At 49.2% G+C, this 18221-nt stretch overlaps 1 protein-coding gene across 5 annotated transcripts in view; it reads right to left on the reverse strand.

Moving 5' to 3' along the window:
* Positions 1-18221, reverse strand: part of tweek (transmembrane protein KIAA1109 homolog tweek) — a 1194469-nt gene that overhangs the window by 123239 nt on the left and 1053009 nt on the right. For all 5 annotated transcript variants that reach the window (XM_075882507.1, XM_075882492.1, XM_075882501.1 and 2 more), the window contains 2 exons: positions 10359-10458; positions 2316-2662 (listed from right to left, as the gene is read on the reverse strand). In XM_075882507.1, the coding sequence (XP_075738622.1) occupies positions 2316-2662; positions 10359-10458 (447 nt within the window). The remainder of the gene's footprint in view (positions 1-2315; positions 2663-10358; positions 10459-18221) is intronic.

Raw genomic sequence — 18221 nt, forward strand, 5'->3', positions numbered from 1 at the left:
AAAGAATTCGACAGATGTCATTGCTTTTCTAAAAAAGAAGCAGAAGGAAATAGGTTTTTTATTTTCCATTGATGTCGAGGATTTGTTCTACTCCGTACCGCATACAGAGCTGTTTAAGTCTGTCCGAGAGTGCATTGAGTGTAATGGAACTGTTGCTTTTCAAAATTCTGTGGGCATTAGTGTGGAAAAGTTTATGTCGCTCCTCGAGTTTTACCTTCGGTCGACGGTTGTTTCCTTTGACTCAGGCTTGTTTGTTCAAAAGAAAGGGATATGCATTGGATCCTGTGTTGCCCCTGTGCTGTGTAATATTTTTTTATCTTCCATTGACCGGGATTTAGAATCCACGTTTGACAAAGGCACTGTCCTGCGAATTTTTAGATACGTGGATGATTTTTTGGTAGTTTTAGCAGCTGATTTTAATGTGACCTATGACAACACCGTACAAAGCGTATTATGCTGCTTTAAAAACCTAGGGAAAGGCCTGAGTTTTACGCATGAGGAGCCGCTGAACAATAGCCTCCAATTTTTAGACATAAACATTAGATGTTGTGATGGAAACGTGTGTTGGATGTATTCGCCAAGAGCAAAGAAAGAGCTGTTACCGTATAACTCTACACACTCTAAAACTGTAAAGAGGGCCATCGGTTCTCTTTGCCTTGAATCTGCCCTGACAAAGTCATGTGAGCACATGCTTGAGACGAGCTTCACCGCCCAGATAGAGAGACTAAAAAACGCTGGCTTTCCCAGTTCTGTTTTGTCGGCTGTTGCTGAAACGTTACTACAAAAAATGAAAGGAAAAAAGAAAACCAAACAGACAGGTCCAGAGCAGAGGATACCACAGGTGTTGCCCTATACGCACCGTGTAGCGCATGGCTTGAAAAAAGTCGCGTTCAGGTTTGGCGTGTCCGTGGTATTTTCCGCACCAAGGAAATTGGGTGGCTTGTGTGCACGCATCGGGAAAAAGAAGAAGTTTCAGTGTGAGGCGAAGCATGGGCTGGTTTTTGTGAATTGTGTTGTTGGCGTGGTGTATGCAATTCCACTGACGTGCGGGATGTTATACATAGGCCAAACAGGGCGTTGTGTGAATTTTAGGGCCTGGGAACATTTCAAATCACTTGAGAAAGGCACAGGCTCCAATCTAGCCCTTCATTGTAAACAGTGCAATTGTAAGCCACTGCTGAACGAAATCAAGATTTTAGGCAAAAGCCATGAAAAATTGGCACGGGAAATTTTGGAAGCTTTTCATATTGCAAAGAGTGGTGAAGCATGCTGCAGCGATAGCTCCGTGACACTGCGCAGGAAGGAAAACACGTTCCTAGAATCTTGTTTGTAATCTGTAGCGATTAGTAGAGCGAAGAAAGCTTTGAATGATTGTGAGTCAGTTTATTACATTGTGCAATTTTTGTTATTTTTTAAAGAGCACTTAGCTTCACCATGTGACCGTATGAGTATACATACTTGAGCCACGCATATGTGAATAAACAGTTGGTAGTCTGGCCTCTTTCCTGTCTCCTTCTTCGTTTCCTGTGTGCGTTATTTTATTGGCCGGAAGTTTTTTCATCTACGTCAAGCCTTACTTGGTATAAGAATACCACTTGTTGTTATTGCATTCATTGCTAAGAGCTGAAGTGAAGCTAACAAATTGTATCTTTTCGACCTGATATTGCGAAACTCAACAGTGCACTGGTTAAAGGAACTATGACTGCTCATGGTGCCAGAATGTTTACAAGTTGTCTAAAGCCTGTTTTCTATGCCAGTGATTGTGCCTTAAGAGTGGAGCGGCAGTCGTCGCATTAGCCCAAGACAGGTTTTTAGAGTGTCTACTAGATGTGGCGATCAACATCCTCAGAGTTGAAAAAATTCGCTGGCAACCTAGTGTCTGACCAACAAGGGAGCCTTTACGTGGGGTGGATGTGACAGCAAAAGTGAAGTTGAGGAGCAGGTGTGTACGCCGGTAGGCACTTGCTTTGATTCGATAGCACAGTCAACACCGCTTATCAGAGCCTTGATCACAAGGTGGCCCCACCAACGTCACGCCATTTTGGGGGCCTATTCTGACCAACGGGGGAGCCATTACGTGGGGTGCATTTGACAGCAGAAGCAAAGTAGAGGAGCAGGCGTGTACGCTGGTAGGAACTTGCTCCGACTCGATAGCGTTGTCAACACTGCCCATCAGAGCGGCGGGCGTTGTATGAATTCTCAATTTAATTGAATTGCGTGCGATCATCACTTGGTAGAGTAAGGTTTCAATTCCACATGCATAGTGTATAAAACCCCTTGATACTGCAATGCTCTAGCTGGAGCAATAAAATTACCTTGACGAACTCCACTTGCAGTGAGAGTGAGTCTTTGCGTTCTGTAACAGCCAGTGGAGAGGCATCAGCTGTAGTGGCGGCCATCTTCTTGGCTCCTCCATAGGGGTGGAAGATGTAGAGGGAGAAGTCTGCTAGGCAGCCAGTGGCCGACAGTCCCCCCACGGGACCTTCATCGGCACGCTTGGAGGAGAAGGCCAGATCAACCGAAGGAAGTCGCAACAGGCACTCAACTCGTGACACGGGCAGGCAGCTGAAGCGTAAGATGGATGGCTGCATGCGGAAGTAGACTATGACGTCGACCGGAAAGGAGCCATACTGGCTCTCTTCCAACACCAGGCCTCCTCCCTCTGCATCATCCCAGCAACCAAGAACACGTTAAGAATGCTTAATGCGCGTTACGATGAAGAAGTCGGACATGTTGGATGTGTGGCATGGAGAATAATGATGATTAGTGGAGTTTTGTAGTGCAAGAGCCCTGGGTGGCCAAAGAGCGTCATGTCTTTGATGTGATGTAATTGATGACTAATGATTGCAATGATAACGTGTATTACGGCTGTATAAAGGCATAAAATCAAGTGCTGTATAAAAGCGCAAAATATGTGTATACAGTTTAAAATTATGACAGTGATACACAAGTTGATGTAGGGCGTCGAATGAATGACAAGTAACCACAATATCTACAAGTGAGGGATTGTAAAATAGCCCGAATGCCTCCTCGACCTCTTTAAAAACCAAAGGGTGAGAGGCAGGTGCTTCTAAGAGTAGCTACCGCAGCAACAACCTCTGCGGAGAGGTTATGCTACAGGTTTCCCTTGTATATGATGCTGAAGCTTTGATCTTCATCGAAAAAAGCAAATAATGAGTAATATTTAAAAAGTGGTTCTTTGCCAATGAACATCCCAGGATGAAGTGGAATGTGTTCACGGTAAGCTAACAGAAAATTTCTAATAGAGTCTAATTCGATGTATTGGATGAGGATGTGGTCGACGGTAAGTGATTCACCACATGTATCGCACAAAGGGGAATCGCCACCGCACAAAAGGTGTGAGTGTGTGCTGTATGTATGCCCTGTTCATAGCATTGTAAGTGTAACTTCTGTGTGGCATGATTTTGATACTGGCGGCCAATTACCAAGGAACAGCTTGATGACGTGTAATTTATTTTCTTTATGACAATCCCATGTGCTCTGCCAATAAGCTCTAAGCTTTCGTTCAAAATATGGTTTTAGGACAAGAGCAGGGATAGCTACAGATGTATTAGCAGTGCTGTCGTAGAAAGATGTGGCTAGCTGGTCCACCATCACATTTTTTTGGATCTCGCAGTGTCCTGGCCCCCAGCACACTACAACATGCTGTTTAGGCTTGTACACTGTGCACAGTAGTGAGTAAAGTGAGACAAGAACAGGGTCTTTGTGTTTTTTAAGAGTTTTCAAAGCTTTTACGACGCTTGAGGAATCTGAGTAAATTACTGCCTTTTGTAGCTTATATTCTTTAAAGTATTTACCGGCCGCAAGTATTGCAAAAGCTTCTGCAGTGAAAATGGTTGTGTCAGAATGCAGAGCGCCAGCATCCGAAAAAGACGGACCGACCGCTGCGTACAAAACAGAAGTGTAAGACTTTGAGGCATCAGTAAAGAATTCAGGACAAGTGTATTTATGTTGCAGTTCCATGAAGTGTGTGTGGATGTGTACCATGAGCGCATGCTTGATTGATATCTGGGGTTTAACGTCCCAAAACAACTATATGATTATGAGAGACGCCGTAGTGGAGGGCTCCAGAAATTTTGACCACCTGGTGCATGCTTTGTTACCTCTAATAAAGACACATCGCAGGCTATGGTCTGCCATTGCCACGGTGGCAGGTACGCTGCAGGAGCCATCAAAAGGTGTTCAAGTGGCACAGCGGTTTCCTAAGGAGGGCTCCTCACACGAAGCAAGTAGAGTTGTCGCAACGAAGGTAGGTTGTAGAACATTGCAGGAATCAACACATCATTATTAGTCGACTGTTGTGGGGATCTGAAGTGCGCCCGCGACCATTTCGCGGGCACGGCCACACCCTTTTGCTTTTCTGCTCTGCTAACACCACGTGGCAATAGATGGCGCCACGTGCGGGCGGCACGGATTACTTTCGTATAGCTGAGCTCTCTCGATACGTAAGCACGTGTTTTCCTTCATCCGCGTCCCTTTTGGGAATCGCCGGACTGTAGCCTGCCTGGGGTGGCCTTGGGCACCTCGGCAGGCGTGTTTACTTGAGTGCTAGCTTCGGTAGCGTACGCTAAGCCCACAGCGATGCCTAGTGCTTGAAGTGATTGTACCACAACGAGCCGCACTTGCCGTAGGCCTACGCGTTAAGGTTTGCCCTAACACTCGCCACCAGGCCTATTGGCCATCGTGAGAGTGCGCAGCATAGCCGCGAGGGACCTTTTCCCGACTGGGGTGTCAAAACTCGCCATTGCCAGCTGCGACGTGCTCGCGGTTTTCCCCTTGTTGTGAACGTCCGCGTGCGGGTGCCTTCGCTACTCGCGTCCCGGGAGCGGAGGCTGTACTGTTGTCCGGGGTGCCGCCGTTGCTTGCGCGAAGAGCCACTGGGTGCTGGAGCAGGCTCATCAGACCTCGACGCAAAGGCTTTCAGGTCCGCGATGTGGGCACGGCTGAGTTTTCCCGAAAGCGTGTCTTTCAGCAAGTACGTGAGTGGCGTCCAAACTTTCTCCACTCGGTACGGACCAAGCCACTTTGGAGCGAGCGAAGTTGAGAAACCCTTGCTCGCATCGCTAAGAGCGTGGTTGCGCTTCAGGACGAGGTCACCTACCATAAATGAAAAGTGGCAATGTTTTCGGTCGTACTGGGCCTTTTGCTCGGCCCTGGCTGATGCCTAACTCTGCCTTGCTCTACTGAGAGCTCGACAAAGCCTGTCCCGAAGTGTTGAAGCGTAAGCAGAACAGGCTGCCGGTTCTTCCTTGTCTCCGAGCTGGCATTGCATGACACTGGTCACCGGATTTGCTAACTCCCTTCCGAAATTAAGGAAGGCGGGAGAGAAACCAGTAGAGCGACTCTCGGATGTTTGGTTTGCAAATGCGAGTTCACTCAAATGGTCTGCCCAGTCCTTTCGACTTTCGGCAAAGGCCGCCAACATCGGTTTGAGCGTACGACTGGTTCGCTCCGTCAAATTGGACTGGGGATGGTAGGGCGAAGTGGTGCAGTGATCTATTCCTAGGGAACGGCACGTATCACCAAACACCCGAGCGGTGAAATACGACGCGTTGTCCGTGATCAATCTTTTCGGAAAGCCGAACCGACAAAACACTTCCTGTAGCCTTTCTAACACCGCTCGCACTGTCACATTCCGCAGCGGAAACAGCTCCACCCATATGGAAAAATGATACACGACTATCATCAGATGTATGAACCCCTGCTTACTCCGGAGGAACGGCCCCATTAGATCGCAGGTGGCTACTTGCCACGGACGCTCACTGACAATCGGTTTCATCAAGCCAGGCGGCTTGCCACCCCTTGATTTCACCGCTTGACAGATGTGGCACGAACGCAATAGCGAAAAATGTCACACTTCATGCCAAGCCAAGTGACAACCTTGCTCAGTTTCGCAAAAACTTTAGAGCCACTCAGGTGACCGGCAATAGGATCGTCGTGAGAGGCTCGCAACAGTGCACCTCTCAGACTTTTGGACACAACCACCTCAAACGGGTCCACTGACTCCTCATCGGTGGCTATGTATTTCAGCCGGAGTCCATCATGGTCCAGAAAGTATGTATCCGCGGGGGACCCAGCGACACACGCCGGTTCCCGTCGCCCTGGCCCGCCGCACTACCAGCAGCGTCTCGGCGCTCCGTCTCCCTGAGACCGTCGCTCAACTCGCGACAAAACGGATCATCTTGCTGGGCCTTCAGTAACTCTTGTCTGCTGAAAGCGATTCCCATTCTCCCAAAGGGGAGCTTGGTATCGTTCCCACTCAGGACTGCAGCCATCGCCTTTGCTCGCATTGGCGTCATGGGTTCGCTTCCCTTTCGCTCCCCCTTTCGCCCGCTTCGCGGCGCGCTGCTTGCCTGGCCTGTGGAAAGGGTTTGCTCGTCGGCTCCCTCACACTTTTCTCCAGTCGGCGGCTCCGCCGCCGTTTCGCCCGCGCTGCTCGCTTGCGCAAAGGCACCGCTAGCGGTTGTCGCACCAGGATCCAGGCTCCTGGTAGACACTGAGGCACGAGATAGCGCGTCAGCTACGACGTTAGTGCTCCCCTTCGGATACTGCACTGAAAAGTCATAATGCTGTATTAGGAGAGCCCAGCACGCTAGCCTGCTTGCAGGCTCACGGAGCCGCATCAGCCAGCTAAGCGTGCTGTGAGCTGTTCGCACCACAAATTTTGTCCCATCAAAGTAGACATCAAACTTCCGCAGTGCAAACACGATGGCGAGACACTCCCTCTCGGTCACGGAATAATTCCTTTCCGCGGGTATTAACGAGCGGCTGGCAAAGGCCAGCGGCTGCAACACACCATCGTATTCCTGTAAGAGAACTGCTCCTAATCCCAGATTGCTTGCGTCAGTCTAGACAACAAACGGTCTGGTCAGGTCGGGGAGCTTGAGCTGCGCCGTCTCCCCAATGGCGCTAGACAGACGACAAAACGCCTCTTGCTGCTCAAGTCCCCATCGCCACTCAGCTGACTTACCCAAGAGCTTGGTGAAGGGCGCCTGCACTTGGGCACAGGACGGAATGGAAAACCGGTAAAAATTGGCCATTCCGAGAAAGCGGCGCAGGCCACGTACGTCCTTGGGCGCGGGGAAATCGAGGATTGCTCGAAGTTTCTCCCGATTTGGCTCAATGGAGCCTTCGCCCAGCGTGAAGCCAAGTAACTGAACTCAAGTTCGCACTAGTTGGACCTTAGCGGGATTTAACGTCATCCCGGCGGCTCTCACCCTCTCGAGCAGTTCGGCAATGTGAGCCAAGTGCTCTTCGAAGGTTCGTGAAAAACTCACGATGTCGTCGAAATAGCACATGCAGTAAGACCACTTTGCTTCCCCGAGGACGCGGTCCATGAGTTTCTGAAACGTCGCAGGAGCATTGCAAAGACCAAAGGGCATACGAGTGAACTCAAATAACCCTCTGTGGGACGTGAACGCGGTCTTGAACCGGTCATGCTCATCCACCCGGACCTGTAAGTAACCTTTGGAGGCATCTAATGTGGTAAAATACCGCGCAGTGCCGAGGTTTCCGACGATGGAGCTAATCGTAGAAAGCGGATAGGCATCCTTACAAGGCACTCCGTTCAGACGGCGGTAGTCTACGCACAGGCGATGACTGCCATCTTTCTTAGGCACCAATACAATTGGAGACGCCCAGGCGCTGGACGAACGGCGAACAATGCCAGCTGAAAACATCTCGTCCAGCAAGCCATCAATTACCTGCCTCTTGGTCTGGCTGACGGGCCTGGGGTTACACTTCGGTGGGCTGATGAACGGCTTTAGCTTGGAAAAGGGTCTGTCGCGATAGCCTCCATTCACAATGTCCACTACGATACCGGTTTTTCGGAGAAAGTCCCGACCGAGAATCACAGGAACACTGAGCCCTGGAAGATGAACGAAACGCGCGTGTCTCATTCGGCCTCCCCATCTGACAGTCAAACTCGCAGCGCCCGCCGACTGGGCCACGCCTTTCACGAAAGTGAATGTCGTTCAGCTGTCCCGCAAGCGCACCGGGCGCTTCTGCAGATGGGACAACACCTGTTTGCCAAACAATGACGCGCTTGCGCCCATGTCTAGCAATGCCGAGAATTCGCAATCGACAATGGTGACCGAAATAAACGGCGCGTGCGCACCAGAAAGACTGCTTGCCCGGTACGCAAAAGAGAGAAGCAAGGGTTCGGCTGCTCGTGCCTGCACGAATGGCCCGCCCCCCATTTCCCTGCCTCACAGGAGACAAACACGCGGAGCACTCCCTCGCTATGTGCCCTCGTTGATGGCAGCGGAAGCAACGCACTCCATCGCGGTCCCTTTCCCGAGACAGAGCAGCTTCGAGCTGCAGGGGTCGGTTCACCGCGTGATCAAAGGAACCGCTCTGACGACCGTTACCACCGGTGATGCACTGGGTTGGATTTTGTCCCTGCTCGCGCGCATCGAGTTGCGATGCAGCATCGGCTGCACGCCTCCCGTACGTGTAGGGATCTAAAGCTTGATCGCTTATCTCCCACGTGCGCCCACCTGTAGCGGTAGCCGCAAAGGCAGCTCCGGCGGGCTGTTGCCGCTGAGGAAGGGTCGTGGCCCCTCCCCACGCGCAGCGCGGTTCGAGGGCCTCGCTGGCTGGCGGTAGCGGGCGATAGGAACGCGCAGCGAGAATGTCGCCTTGGATGCGCTTTGCCTCGACCGCCAATTCCTCCAAATCACGGTAGTGACTGCCGCACAGGTATGCCGAAAAAGTCGGGTGTGCCTGCCTAATCACCCGTTCGACGCACTTCTCGTTCGAGGCTCTGGGCTCAGCGATAGAGAAAAGGTCTTCCATCACGCGTACGTACTCCTGAAGCGACTCATTAGGAGCTTGTGTGCAGAGCTCGAGCTCGCGCCGCATCCTACTCTCGTAGTCAGCGGGTAAGAATTCACGCAGGAAGGCCGCGCGGAACTCATCGAGGGTTGCTGCTCGGTGGCTGGAAAGCCGATGCCACCTGGCCGCCGTGTCAGTCAGTGCAGCCGGGACGACGCGTCCGAGCACTTCCTGGTCGTCTAGACCCATGGCTCTCTGATAACGTGTGAGGGAGTCCAGGTAATCTCTTGCACTTTGCAGATCACCATACCCGCTGTAGGTCGGAACGGCCAACATGACAGCGGGATGAGGGCGTTTCAGAACGGCCGAAAGCGTTTCGACTGCCCCCGTGAGTACCTGAATCATTTGGGCAGCATTTTGCAGCAGCGTCTGTGCGCCCGCTTGAAAGGAAGCTGTCGGTGCATTAGCGGCGCGGGCGAGCGAAGGGGAACTGTCTCCTAGCTCGATAAGTAGCGCGGTTTCAAATGCATACCGGCCGTCGCGACTTTGGGGAGCGCCTGTTTTTCACAGCTGACTTTTGGGGCAGCTTCACGTGAAATTGCTAGGCCGCTTGAGGCTAGTGGTACAGGCGCGTGCTCGAAATGAGCTTGGCTGCTAGGTTGCGTAGCAGCCAGCAGGCAAAATCGGCAATGGCTGAGGCCGCGGTGCCGATCTGCGCCTCGGAAGCTCCACTGAGAGCCGTTTCGGAGCGCTGTGACATGAAACTGCCATGCATTCAAAGGGAGCAGTAGCAATCCAATTCGCCCGCAATGGCAATGGCGAGCTTTGACACGCCGGTCGGGAAAAGGTCCCTCGCGGCAATGCTGCGCACTCTCACGATGACCAATGGGCCTGGTCGCGAGTGTTAGAGCAAACCTCGTACGCGTAGGACTACGGGAAGTGCGGCTCGTTGTGGTACGACCACTTCAAGCACTAGGCACCGCTGTGGGCTTAGAGTACGCTACCGAAGCTAGCACTCAAGTAAACACCCCCGCCGAGGTGCCCAAGGTCACCCCAGGCAGGCTACAGTCCGGCGATTCCCAAAGGGGCCGCGGACGAAGGAAAACACGTGCTTCAGGGCGCCGACCAAGGAGGAGAGAGCTCAGCTTCCTCGGCCTCTTCTTCGTGCGCGAGCCGCTGCCGCCCTGTCCGCAAACTGCTCAGCAGCCTTGTCCATCCTCTGTAGTCCAGCTTCCGAATACGTCGCGCGCCAAGACAGCGTTTTTATTGTACTATAGAGCACCCTCTATCGTACGGCGTCGCCGAAGAACATGCGATCGTAGTCGTGGGACCGTCTCTTTCTTTTTTTCATATGTGTGACGTGAATTCTTCTGCTTATAATAGACGTCTCACATAAAAGACAAGAATTGTTGCCTGGAGCATGCCTCTTACATAGGGGTTCAAACTGTAGTAGAAGATTATATGACTTGATTCACAGTGAGACTTAAATATTTGAATACGTATCTTTCTCAGAATCTTGCTATTCGTACAGCTCTAAAATAAATGCTAAGCTATAATCTTACCAATTGATGCCACAGGCGATGCTTTTGCAGCCTGCTGCATCGGTATTGCTTCAAGTGCTTGTTCCAGGAAGTCCAAGATGTGTGGGCTTATCACTGTTTCCTGCAGAATATAAACTGACATCTGTTAGAAAAAGTGCAACTGTTGTAATTTTCATATATGACACCAGTCACCCGAAGAGTGAAGATTCATGACAAACTACCCTTCCCACAAGAAAGTTAGCAAAACAGATCCCAATGCAAAAACAAACTTGGCACTTCTTGTAAGACACTATCACTAAGTCTCGAATGAAATTTCTCATAAACTGAATGTCTTGAAAGAGTATCTCAGTAAAAAACTAGCTTTCATGCCCGAGATAGTGACATCACAAACTAAAAGCATGCACTGTTTTTGTTTTTGAGCAGACCAGACCTCAATACGGTACTTCCAGCAGTCATGCAATCCTGAACATTGTCATCAAAGGATGGTGAGTACTGACTGCTGGGCCAGCTGGTGCACCTTTATTGAGCAATAAAAAACAAAGAACAGGAACGCTGTGGACAGAATAGGGTCGAGACGTCGATGTTGTTAAGCGGGTGGGCACCAATAAACCCAAGTGCACTGCACATCATCTTTCTTGCGAGTGCACTTTGATTGCGAAATGCTCCTTTTAGCCGTGTTGAAAGAACAGGCTACTCTCTCTGAAGCTGTGCAGTTCGGTATGAATGATACACGCACAAAAAAAAAAATTACCCACACCTCACCGAAGGGAATCGTGAGTAAATGCGAATGCATTTTTTGCGCCGAGAGTACATGGCATAGTAAAAGTAATTTCACTGATGTAAATTAATGGCGAGAGGAGGATTTGTACCGTAACCATTTATTTACACATTCATCAGCCAGCAAACGGTGGAGAGTGAGGCCCACGTGCTTCACTTTAATATAGGTACGAGTGAGTGGACGGGAGAGTGGGATGCAGGGATGAGACAGAGCAAAGGGCGAGAGAAGGAGTGTCGAAGCACTACACCTAACCTCTCCTACACTCTTTTCACACATGCGAGAGTTCCGCCGAGCTCCCGCGATGCGAGCGCCCTCCCATGCCAGAGAACACTCCTCCTCTCCCCTCACTCTCCAATACTCCGACCACATCACCAGCTCCGGTTACTGGTGATGTGGCTCTGGTTGCCTGCAGCTGTTGCTACGGGAGAGGAAGTGAGAGCGGAGAAATAACACCTGCCGGTGCAGAGACACCGACAGATGCCTGACATGCCTCGACTAAGAAATGCATTCACATTTGAAATGTACAAACGTGCAAGTGGCCAGACAGTGATGGCGTGAACCGTGTAGGCGGTGAGCTGCACGCAAGTAGCCAAGGATGATCGGCACCACGTGGCACCACTGTGCTTCAGTAAAACGGCATCGCTTCAATGCAAAAGCGGTTGAATTCACTCGTGACACACAGCAGACATCAACATTAAAAGGCTTAATTTATGCTCGGCTAACAAAAAGTGCTAACAAACCTTCATTAAAGGGGCTGTCAGCACTTTTTAAAAGTAGACAGAAAAAAAACGGCTTGCCTGATTTCTGCCAGTTTTATTGATTGATTGATATGTAGGGTTTAATGTCCCAAAACCACCACATGATTATGAGAGACGCCGTAGTGGAGGACTCCAGAAATTTCGACCCCCTGGGGTTGCTGCCAGCTTTAAAGGTGAGTCTATATACAATGAACTACAGAAATAGCGACCACTGCTGAATAGTTACCTTCTTAATACAGTTAAACCCCTTTATAAGAGGCATGCTCAAGGGAGCAGTTCTTTTTATACAAGATGTCTCAGTATGTAGGGTACCTCGTATGCATTTTCATATCCCCCTACTTTACTGTATGCATACTGGTGTCTCTTATACCAGTGTTTCTTAAAAAGAGGTTCAACTGTAATACAATTACTCCAGAATAAAACAATTTTACTTTTTATTTACGGTTAAAAACATTGGAAATAGTGGTCCATTATACTGTACAAATTATCTTGATGCCTTAGCACCGTAGTTTAGCACAAAACATATTGTGCCCATGTTGTGACTGTCGTGACCTGTATTTCTTTGAATCTGTGTGTTCCGTGTGTTAGTCGCAGGTTTCCTTTAGAATCTGCATGACATTAGTATGTAATAGTTTCTTTTTGGGTCAGTTTCATATGTAGAAAGTGTAGCAAGTGAATATCAGCTTACTTGAGCTGTTTTTGATGCTGCACTATGTGATATCTTGATTGCGTGAGTGCAGATCGAGGCCTACTGCTTTTCTCAGTCTTCAATTTTTCGTGCAGGTAAGTTGCATTAGTTATTTTCAAACAAGAGTTTGTTTGTTAATAAGTAAATCAGGCATATCCCAAATGCTTCTGTGCTTTATTAAGCTCACTGTCGTACATTGGTACAAGCGATGTTAATGAATGCACGTATGTACCCCTGTTGGTATAAGCCATATTGATATAGTCTTTGTGTAATTTATAAACACAGTGCTTAGTTCTAGTTCGCTGAGTGAAAAAACAGCACAGTAAAGATGCAAAAGTAAATTCATTTGGTATGTATGTCCTTGCACGCACTGCTTCTCGCGAATGGGCGGCAAATAGCACTTTTTTTAAATTGATATCTGCAGTCGCCATCTGCATGGACAACAGAATCTTTTATTTTGTTATAAGCCTGCATATCTGGGCTGCCCTCTATAGCACATACACCTGTGGTGTGAATCAAGGACCCCAGTAGAATTCCATCCAGAATGATTCAATACGTCTAGCGATATCTGAAGCTGGCAGATTACCTACAGTTAAACCTCGTTATAACGAAATTGAAGGGCTGCCGCTATTTGCTCATTATAACCAATATTTCGTTATAGCTGTTGCGGGAATGGACCTCAAATATTATGCACTGTACTTACCCCAAAAAATAGCGGGCGAAATAGCATCCCACCGCACGGTGGTATGCAACAAAATAACCGCATTCCCAAATGAAAAGGAAAAAGTCATGCACCTGTTTTAATGCACTTCAAAATACACAGCTTGCATTTCAGGCAGACTTAGCTGCAAAGAAGTCCGTAATTAGACGTTGATGCATCTTCCTGATGCGAACGATGGCTCGCTCAGCTGCGGCCACAATAATCAAGCCATCTTCGCCCAAATCTGAACACACGGGCCTACAGCGTTATGCCTTCATAAAAAATGCAGCCATCGCAGCCGGGATTCAATCCCTCGGCTTAAGGGTTAGCAGCCGAATACCTTAGCCACAAGACCACTGGGGTGGTGCGACATTGGAATGTTTGTGTGTTATGAGTGTACATAACATACTCCTGAAAAAGCAGCACCTTTATTACTACCTGCTCTTGAAGGGAACAAAGCTCCTTCATGTACGCGACTGCCATACCTCTTGCAAGATGTCGTCACCCAGCACTGAAGTACGTAACCAAAACGTGTGTCTGCAATTTATGCTTACAATGGCTCTTGCAATAGATAGGCCATGGCTGAACAGCAATGCTGAAATTTGTTTGGCGATGTGGTCGAAGTTGCCTGCCTGGTCCCACAGCTACAAGAGCACTTGACCATGGTGGAAGGGTCACATGATCTTTGAAGACGTGGAGATATTCACGTCCCTGATTATTACATCTCATATCTGAGACTTGATCTGGGGCCATCTAAAATGTAACTGATCTGTCTAAAATGTCTATGACAGAGTCGTATTCACACATAAAATCCATACCCAAATCACGACTTTGCAGCACTTGGAGAAAATCACGAACGTGGCAATGAAAGCTGAATCACTGATGCAGTCAAACACGGATATATTGAACTCGAAGGGGATTGCGAATTAGTTAGATATATGAAAACTTCGATATAAAAAATAGAGGCTCCAAGAACTTACCCGTAGTGGATCATCACCTACAATAGGCGCATTCAAGAATGACAACTGATTCTGCACATATGCCGCAACAGAATGGATTATTTGTGTGAAAAACATCACTAATTTTGGCCAGCTTCTTCGTTTTTGAAATGATAAAGACACTAGTCTCGATCTCATCAAGGCTGTGCAGGTGCGACAGCCCAGTTCCCTCTATGTGGCCGATACCACGGTGAATGATGCTGAACGCTGCCGCCACTTCAGTGGCGGAGTACGCGTGTGTAGCCAGCGCCTCATTCAGACGAACCTCTTCATCACATGAGCTGTCAGCCTGGACATTGCAGTCCGCTTCCATGAAGTTGTCCGCAGACATTTTATGTCGAACTGCTGCCGGAAAGCGGGACGAGAACTCGCGAAATGCGTCGTCTATGTGCTCGTCATAATCTTCAGTGGTTTCCGCAAGTTCTGCCGTCTCAAAGCTTGCCTTGTGGAAGCAGTTGACCACTGTGTCTGCCTTGACGTCTCGCCACACATTGGAGAATTCCGCAGGAGAAAACTTCACAAAGGTTCTGGCCACTCCTTCGTCATCGACTGCTGGATGTCCTGGCTGCTGACAGCTTCGCTTTTGCCAGAATTGGTTTTGCCAACCATGTCGTAGCGCTGCTTAAATCCGTGAAGCCACCCGCTGTTGACGATGAAGTTGTTTCACCGAGTGCAGAGGCAAACCATTTGGACTTGGTGATCAGCATTAGTCCATCCACCGGAATGTTCTTCACGCGCCCTTCTAAAAACCACGCAGAAAGTGCCTTTTCCACATTCCCACGGGCACAAGCGACACATGACAGGCTCCTGACATTCGTTGCTCCCCTGCTTTTGCCTTGATATCTGCCTTGTTTTTCAACAAGATAGTCAGAGTGCTTCGTGGTACCCCAAAGTCATTCGCAACGGTCAAACATTTGTCGCTCGCCTGAACAAGCTGAATAGCCTTCAACTTTGCCGCAAAGCCAAGGGTCTTGTGCTTTTTGACGCTGGCCATAGCTACTTGAGAAGTCAACAATTCAAAGACTCCACAGCTGCTTTGCACACCACGCATGCAAAAGAGAAATGCTGCACATGCGATGGTAGGTAGGCTACCCGACAATGTTATGAAAGCAACAACGGTAGGTGTTCGCTGACAAAGCACTTGCGAGGTGATGGCCACCTGCGAGTGCAACAGCAAAAGGTGCCAACTGAGCTGTGGTTGGCTGACCAACTCTCACAAAACAGCAAAAATAAATAAATAAAAGAACAGACGAAAGGAGAAAGGTGCCGGCTCCTTCGTTCTTGCTCTCCGAGCCGACGGGTACGCGGAGAAAGCATGGAAGAGAGAAAAAGAAACAAACAAACAAGAAAGTCATTCCGCAAGTTGGAGATATTGCAGTCCGAGCCCTCTCGCCCTTACCTTTTTTCGAGCGTTTCGGGTTTTGGCGGTGGCGCCTCGTGGTCGCTGGGCGCTGTGAGTGGCAAAACGCGCCTTCCAACTTGCGCACGGAGCTGCGAAGATCACGGGGGGGGGGGGGGGGGGAGAAGGGTCGATTGCTGAAGCGCACCTTTCAGCGGGGTTCGATATATTCGAAGATGGGTAAAAATGTTGTTCGATATTAAGGTGCGTATTTCTACATTTACAAGGAAACTTCAAGGGGATAACTTGTGAGTTCGATATATGTGGGTTCACTATAACCATGTTCGACTGTATAAATTCTGGCAGTACACTTCGCAGTTGGTGTCATCAGTTGGCCCCCCGTGGTTTTTATGCTAGGTTCCATCCACAAAGTTTCAAAGTTTTTTTAAGCCAATCGGCAAGCTTTCGGTTCATAATAGAGAAATCTGCTCCAGTATCTACCAGCGCTGTGACAGGACATCTGTCTATGTAGACATAGATCGGCGCATACGATTTACTTAAGGGTCGGCAGCGTTGCATCGTTCATTGTATTGTCGTATCCAAACGGTACTGGAGGTACTGCAGCATCTCGATGGGCGGCAACCTTTTATTCTAAGGTCGCAGCTGTTAGTATCCTCGATGAGGGCTTGAGGACCTGCCCCAGACAGTGTCAGCATAACTGTGACGATTTGGTGAAGAGCTCGGCGAAGGTGAAGAAGAGCAGGATCGACGATACTGAGTGGATAGCTACCCTTACGAGTGCATGCAGTCACGTCGGGTGTCAAAATGAGGTTGTGAAAAGGTTGGCGCATAAGTCCGGTATCTTTATTCACAATACGGGCTAATTCGGCAAACATGCCCAGCTCTTCCACAATTGAAACAGAGTGGATGGCGGTCGACGGTGCACCAGAAATTGTCTTTCGAACAAATGGTAGACTGGTGGGTGCCCTCGGCGACCTAGTTGCAGGTGTCGGCGGAGGGTAGAACAGAGGGTAGAACAGAGTTTCCGTATGAGCAATATATTGTGGAGCCGTCGTGGTCGGTGGTGGAGGTGATAGGGACGGTGGATTGTAGACTGGTGTCGCCGCAAGTTGTAAGTATGAGCCAGTGCAAACGAGGTATGTGACACTGGTGACGAACGACGATGCCAGCCGTCCAACACTGGGCTGGTAGTGACTCGGGCAACGAAATTGCTTGCCTAATTTTCTGCCACACAACTTCGCCAACTGAAGCCATCGCAAGTTTCCGCGGAGTCACAAGGAAGCTTCCGATCTCCTCCCAAACAACCTCGCGAATGATTTTACGCAGAGAACCGTCACTGCCGGCTGTCAGAGCAGAGACGCTGATTGAGGCGCCATTTGGTCAGTCATAATAATGACACCATTGCTACAGTGTTCGATCGATAGCTGTAGCCTTTTTGACGAATTGCACAACGGTCGTCGGCAGATTGTGAAGAATACCAGCAAACAGCTGTCCTTTGATGCCTCGCTTCAAATGATGGAGTTTCTTGGCTTCAGGCCTCTCAGGGTCAGCCCATCGAAATAGGTGGATCATGTCCTCCACAAACATGGCGACATTATCATTCAGTTTCTGGACGCGAGACTCGTTGAGTTGCTGAGCAAAATCACGGCGGTCATTGTTTCCGAAGGTGCTGAGAGGTTGCTGCCCTAATTCATTCCATGAAGACAGCATTGTCTCGTGGTTCGCATACCATGTACGAGTGCTGTCTGCTAAAGCAAAGCCGGTGCATGAAAGCTTTTGTTCGATGCTCCAGCAGTTTGCCTTGGCGACTCGCTCATACCTAACTAACCAGTCCTCAACGTCTTCATAAGCCTCACCATGAAATGTCTCGGGAACCTGAGGCTGGTGAAATATCAGCTGTAAAGCACCTGCAGTCACCATTTCTCTAGGTGGAGTGGGTTGCTTGAGATGTTCCAGAGGAATTACCTCGGGACTAAGTCCACACTGTCAGCGACTGTAGCGGTGGACAGCGTTATCCACTGTAAGAAGCTGCAGTGTCGGACTTGAAGTGCCAGGCTGCGGAGCAGTCCCGAGCATCAGTTGTAGAAGTCCAGCACCTCCACCAGTGTTGCAACATGGATGATGATGATGTGTGGTGTTTAGTGGTGCAAAGGCCATTCGATGGCCAAAAAGCGCCAGGTCATAAGACGAGATGTGAACAATCAATATGTTGGGTGGCTGTATAAGGGTCTTAAAATTCTTCGCACTAAAGTGGGTAAAACATGGAATAAAATAATGACAGTGACGTGAAATGTGTAGTAAAAATGGGTGGCGAAAGGTTCTGATAATAAAATCATGTGTGAAAATATTTGGCACTAGCACAAGTGCCTCATCAGCGCCCTTGTGTCTAAGGGCCACCAGGCAAGTGCTTTTCAATGCAGATACCGCAGCAGCAACCTCTCTTGCGAGGTCGTGCTACACAATGCCTGGGTATATTACATGATACAAGCGGACATCTCTTAAAAAAGCTAGCATAGATTTATGAGTGAAAAGTGGTTCCCTACCGACGAACATTGCAGGGTGTAATGGTATATGTTGTCAGCAGGGTATTAGAAAGTGTTTT

This window comes from Rhipicephalus microplus, chromosome 2, assembly GCF_043290135.1.
Source record: "Rhipicephalus microplus isolate Deutch F79 chromosome 2, USDA_Rmic, whole genome shotgun sequence".
NCBI classification, from domain to species: Eukaryota; Metazoa; Arthropoda; class Arachnida; order Ixodida; family Ixodidae; genus Rhipicephalus; species Rhipicephalus microplus.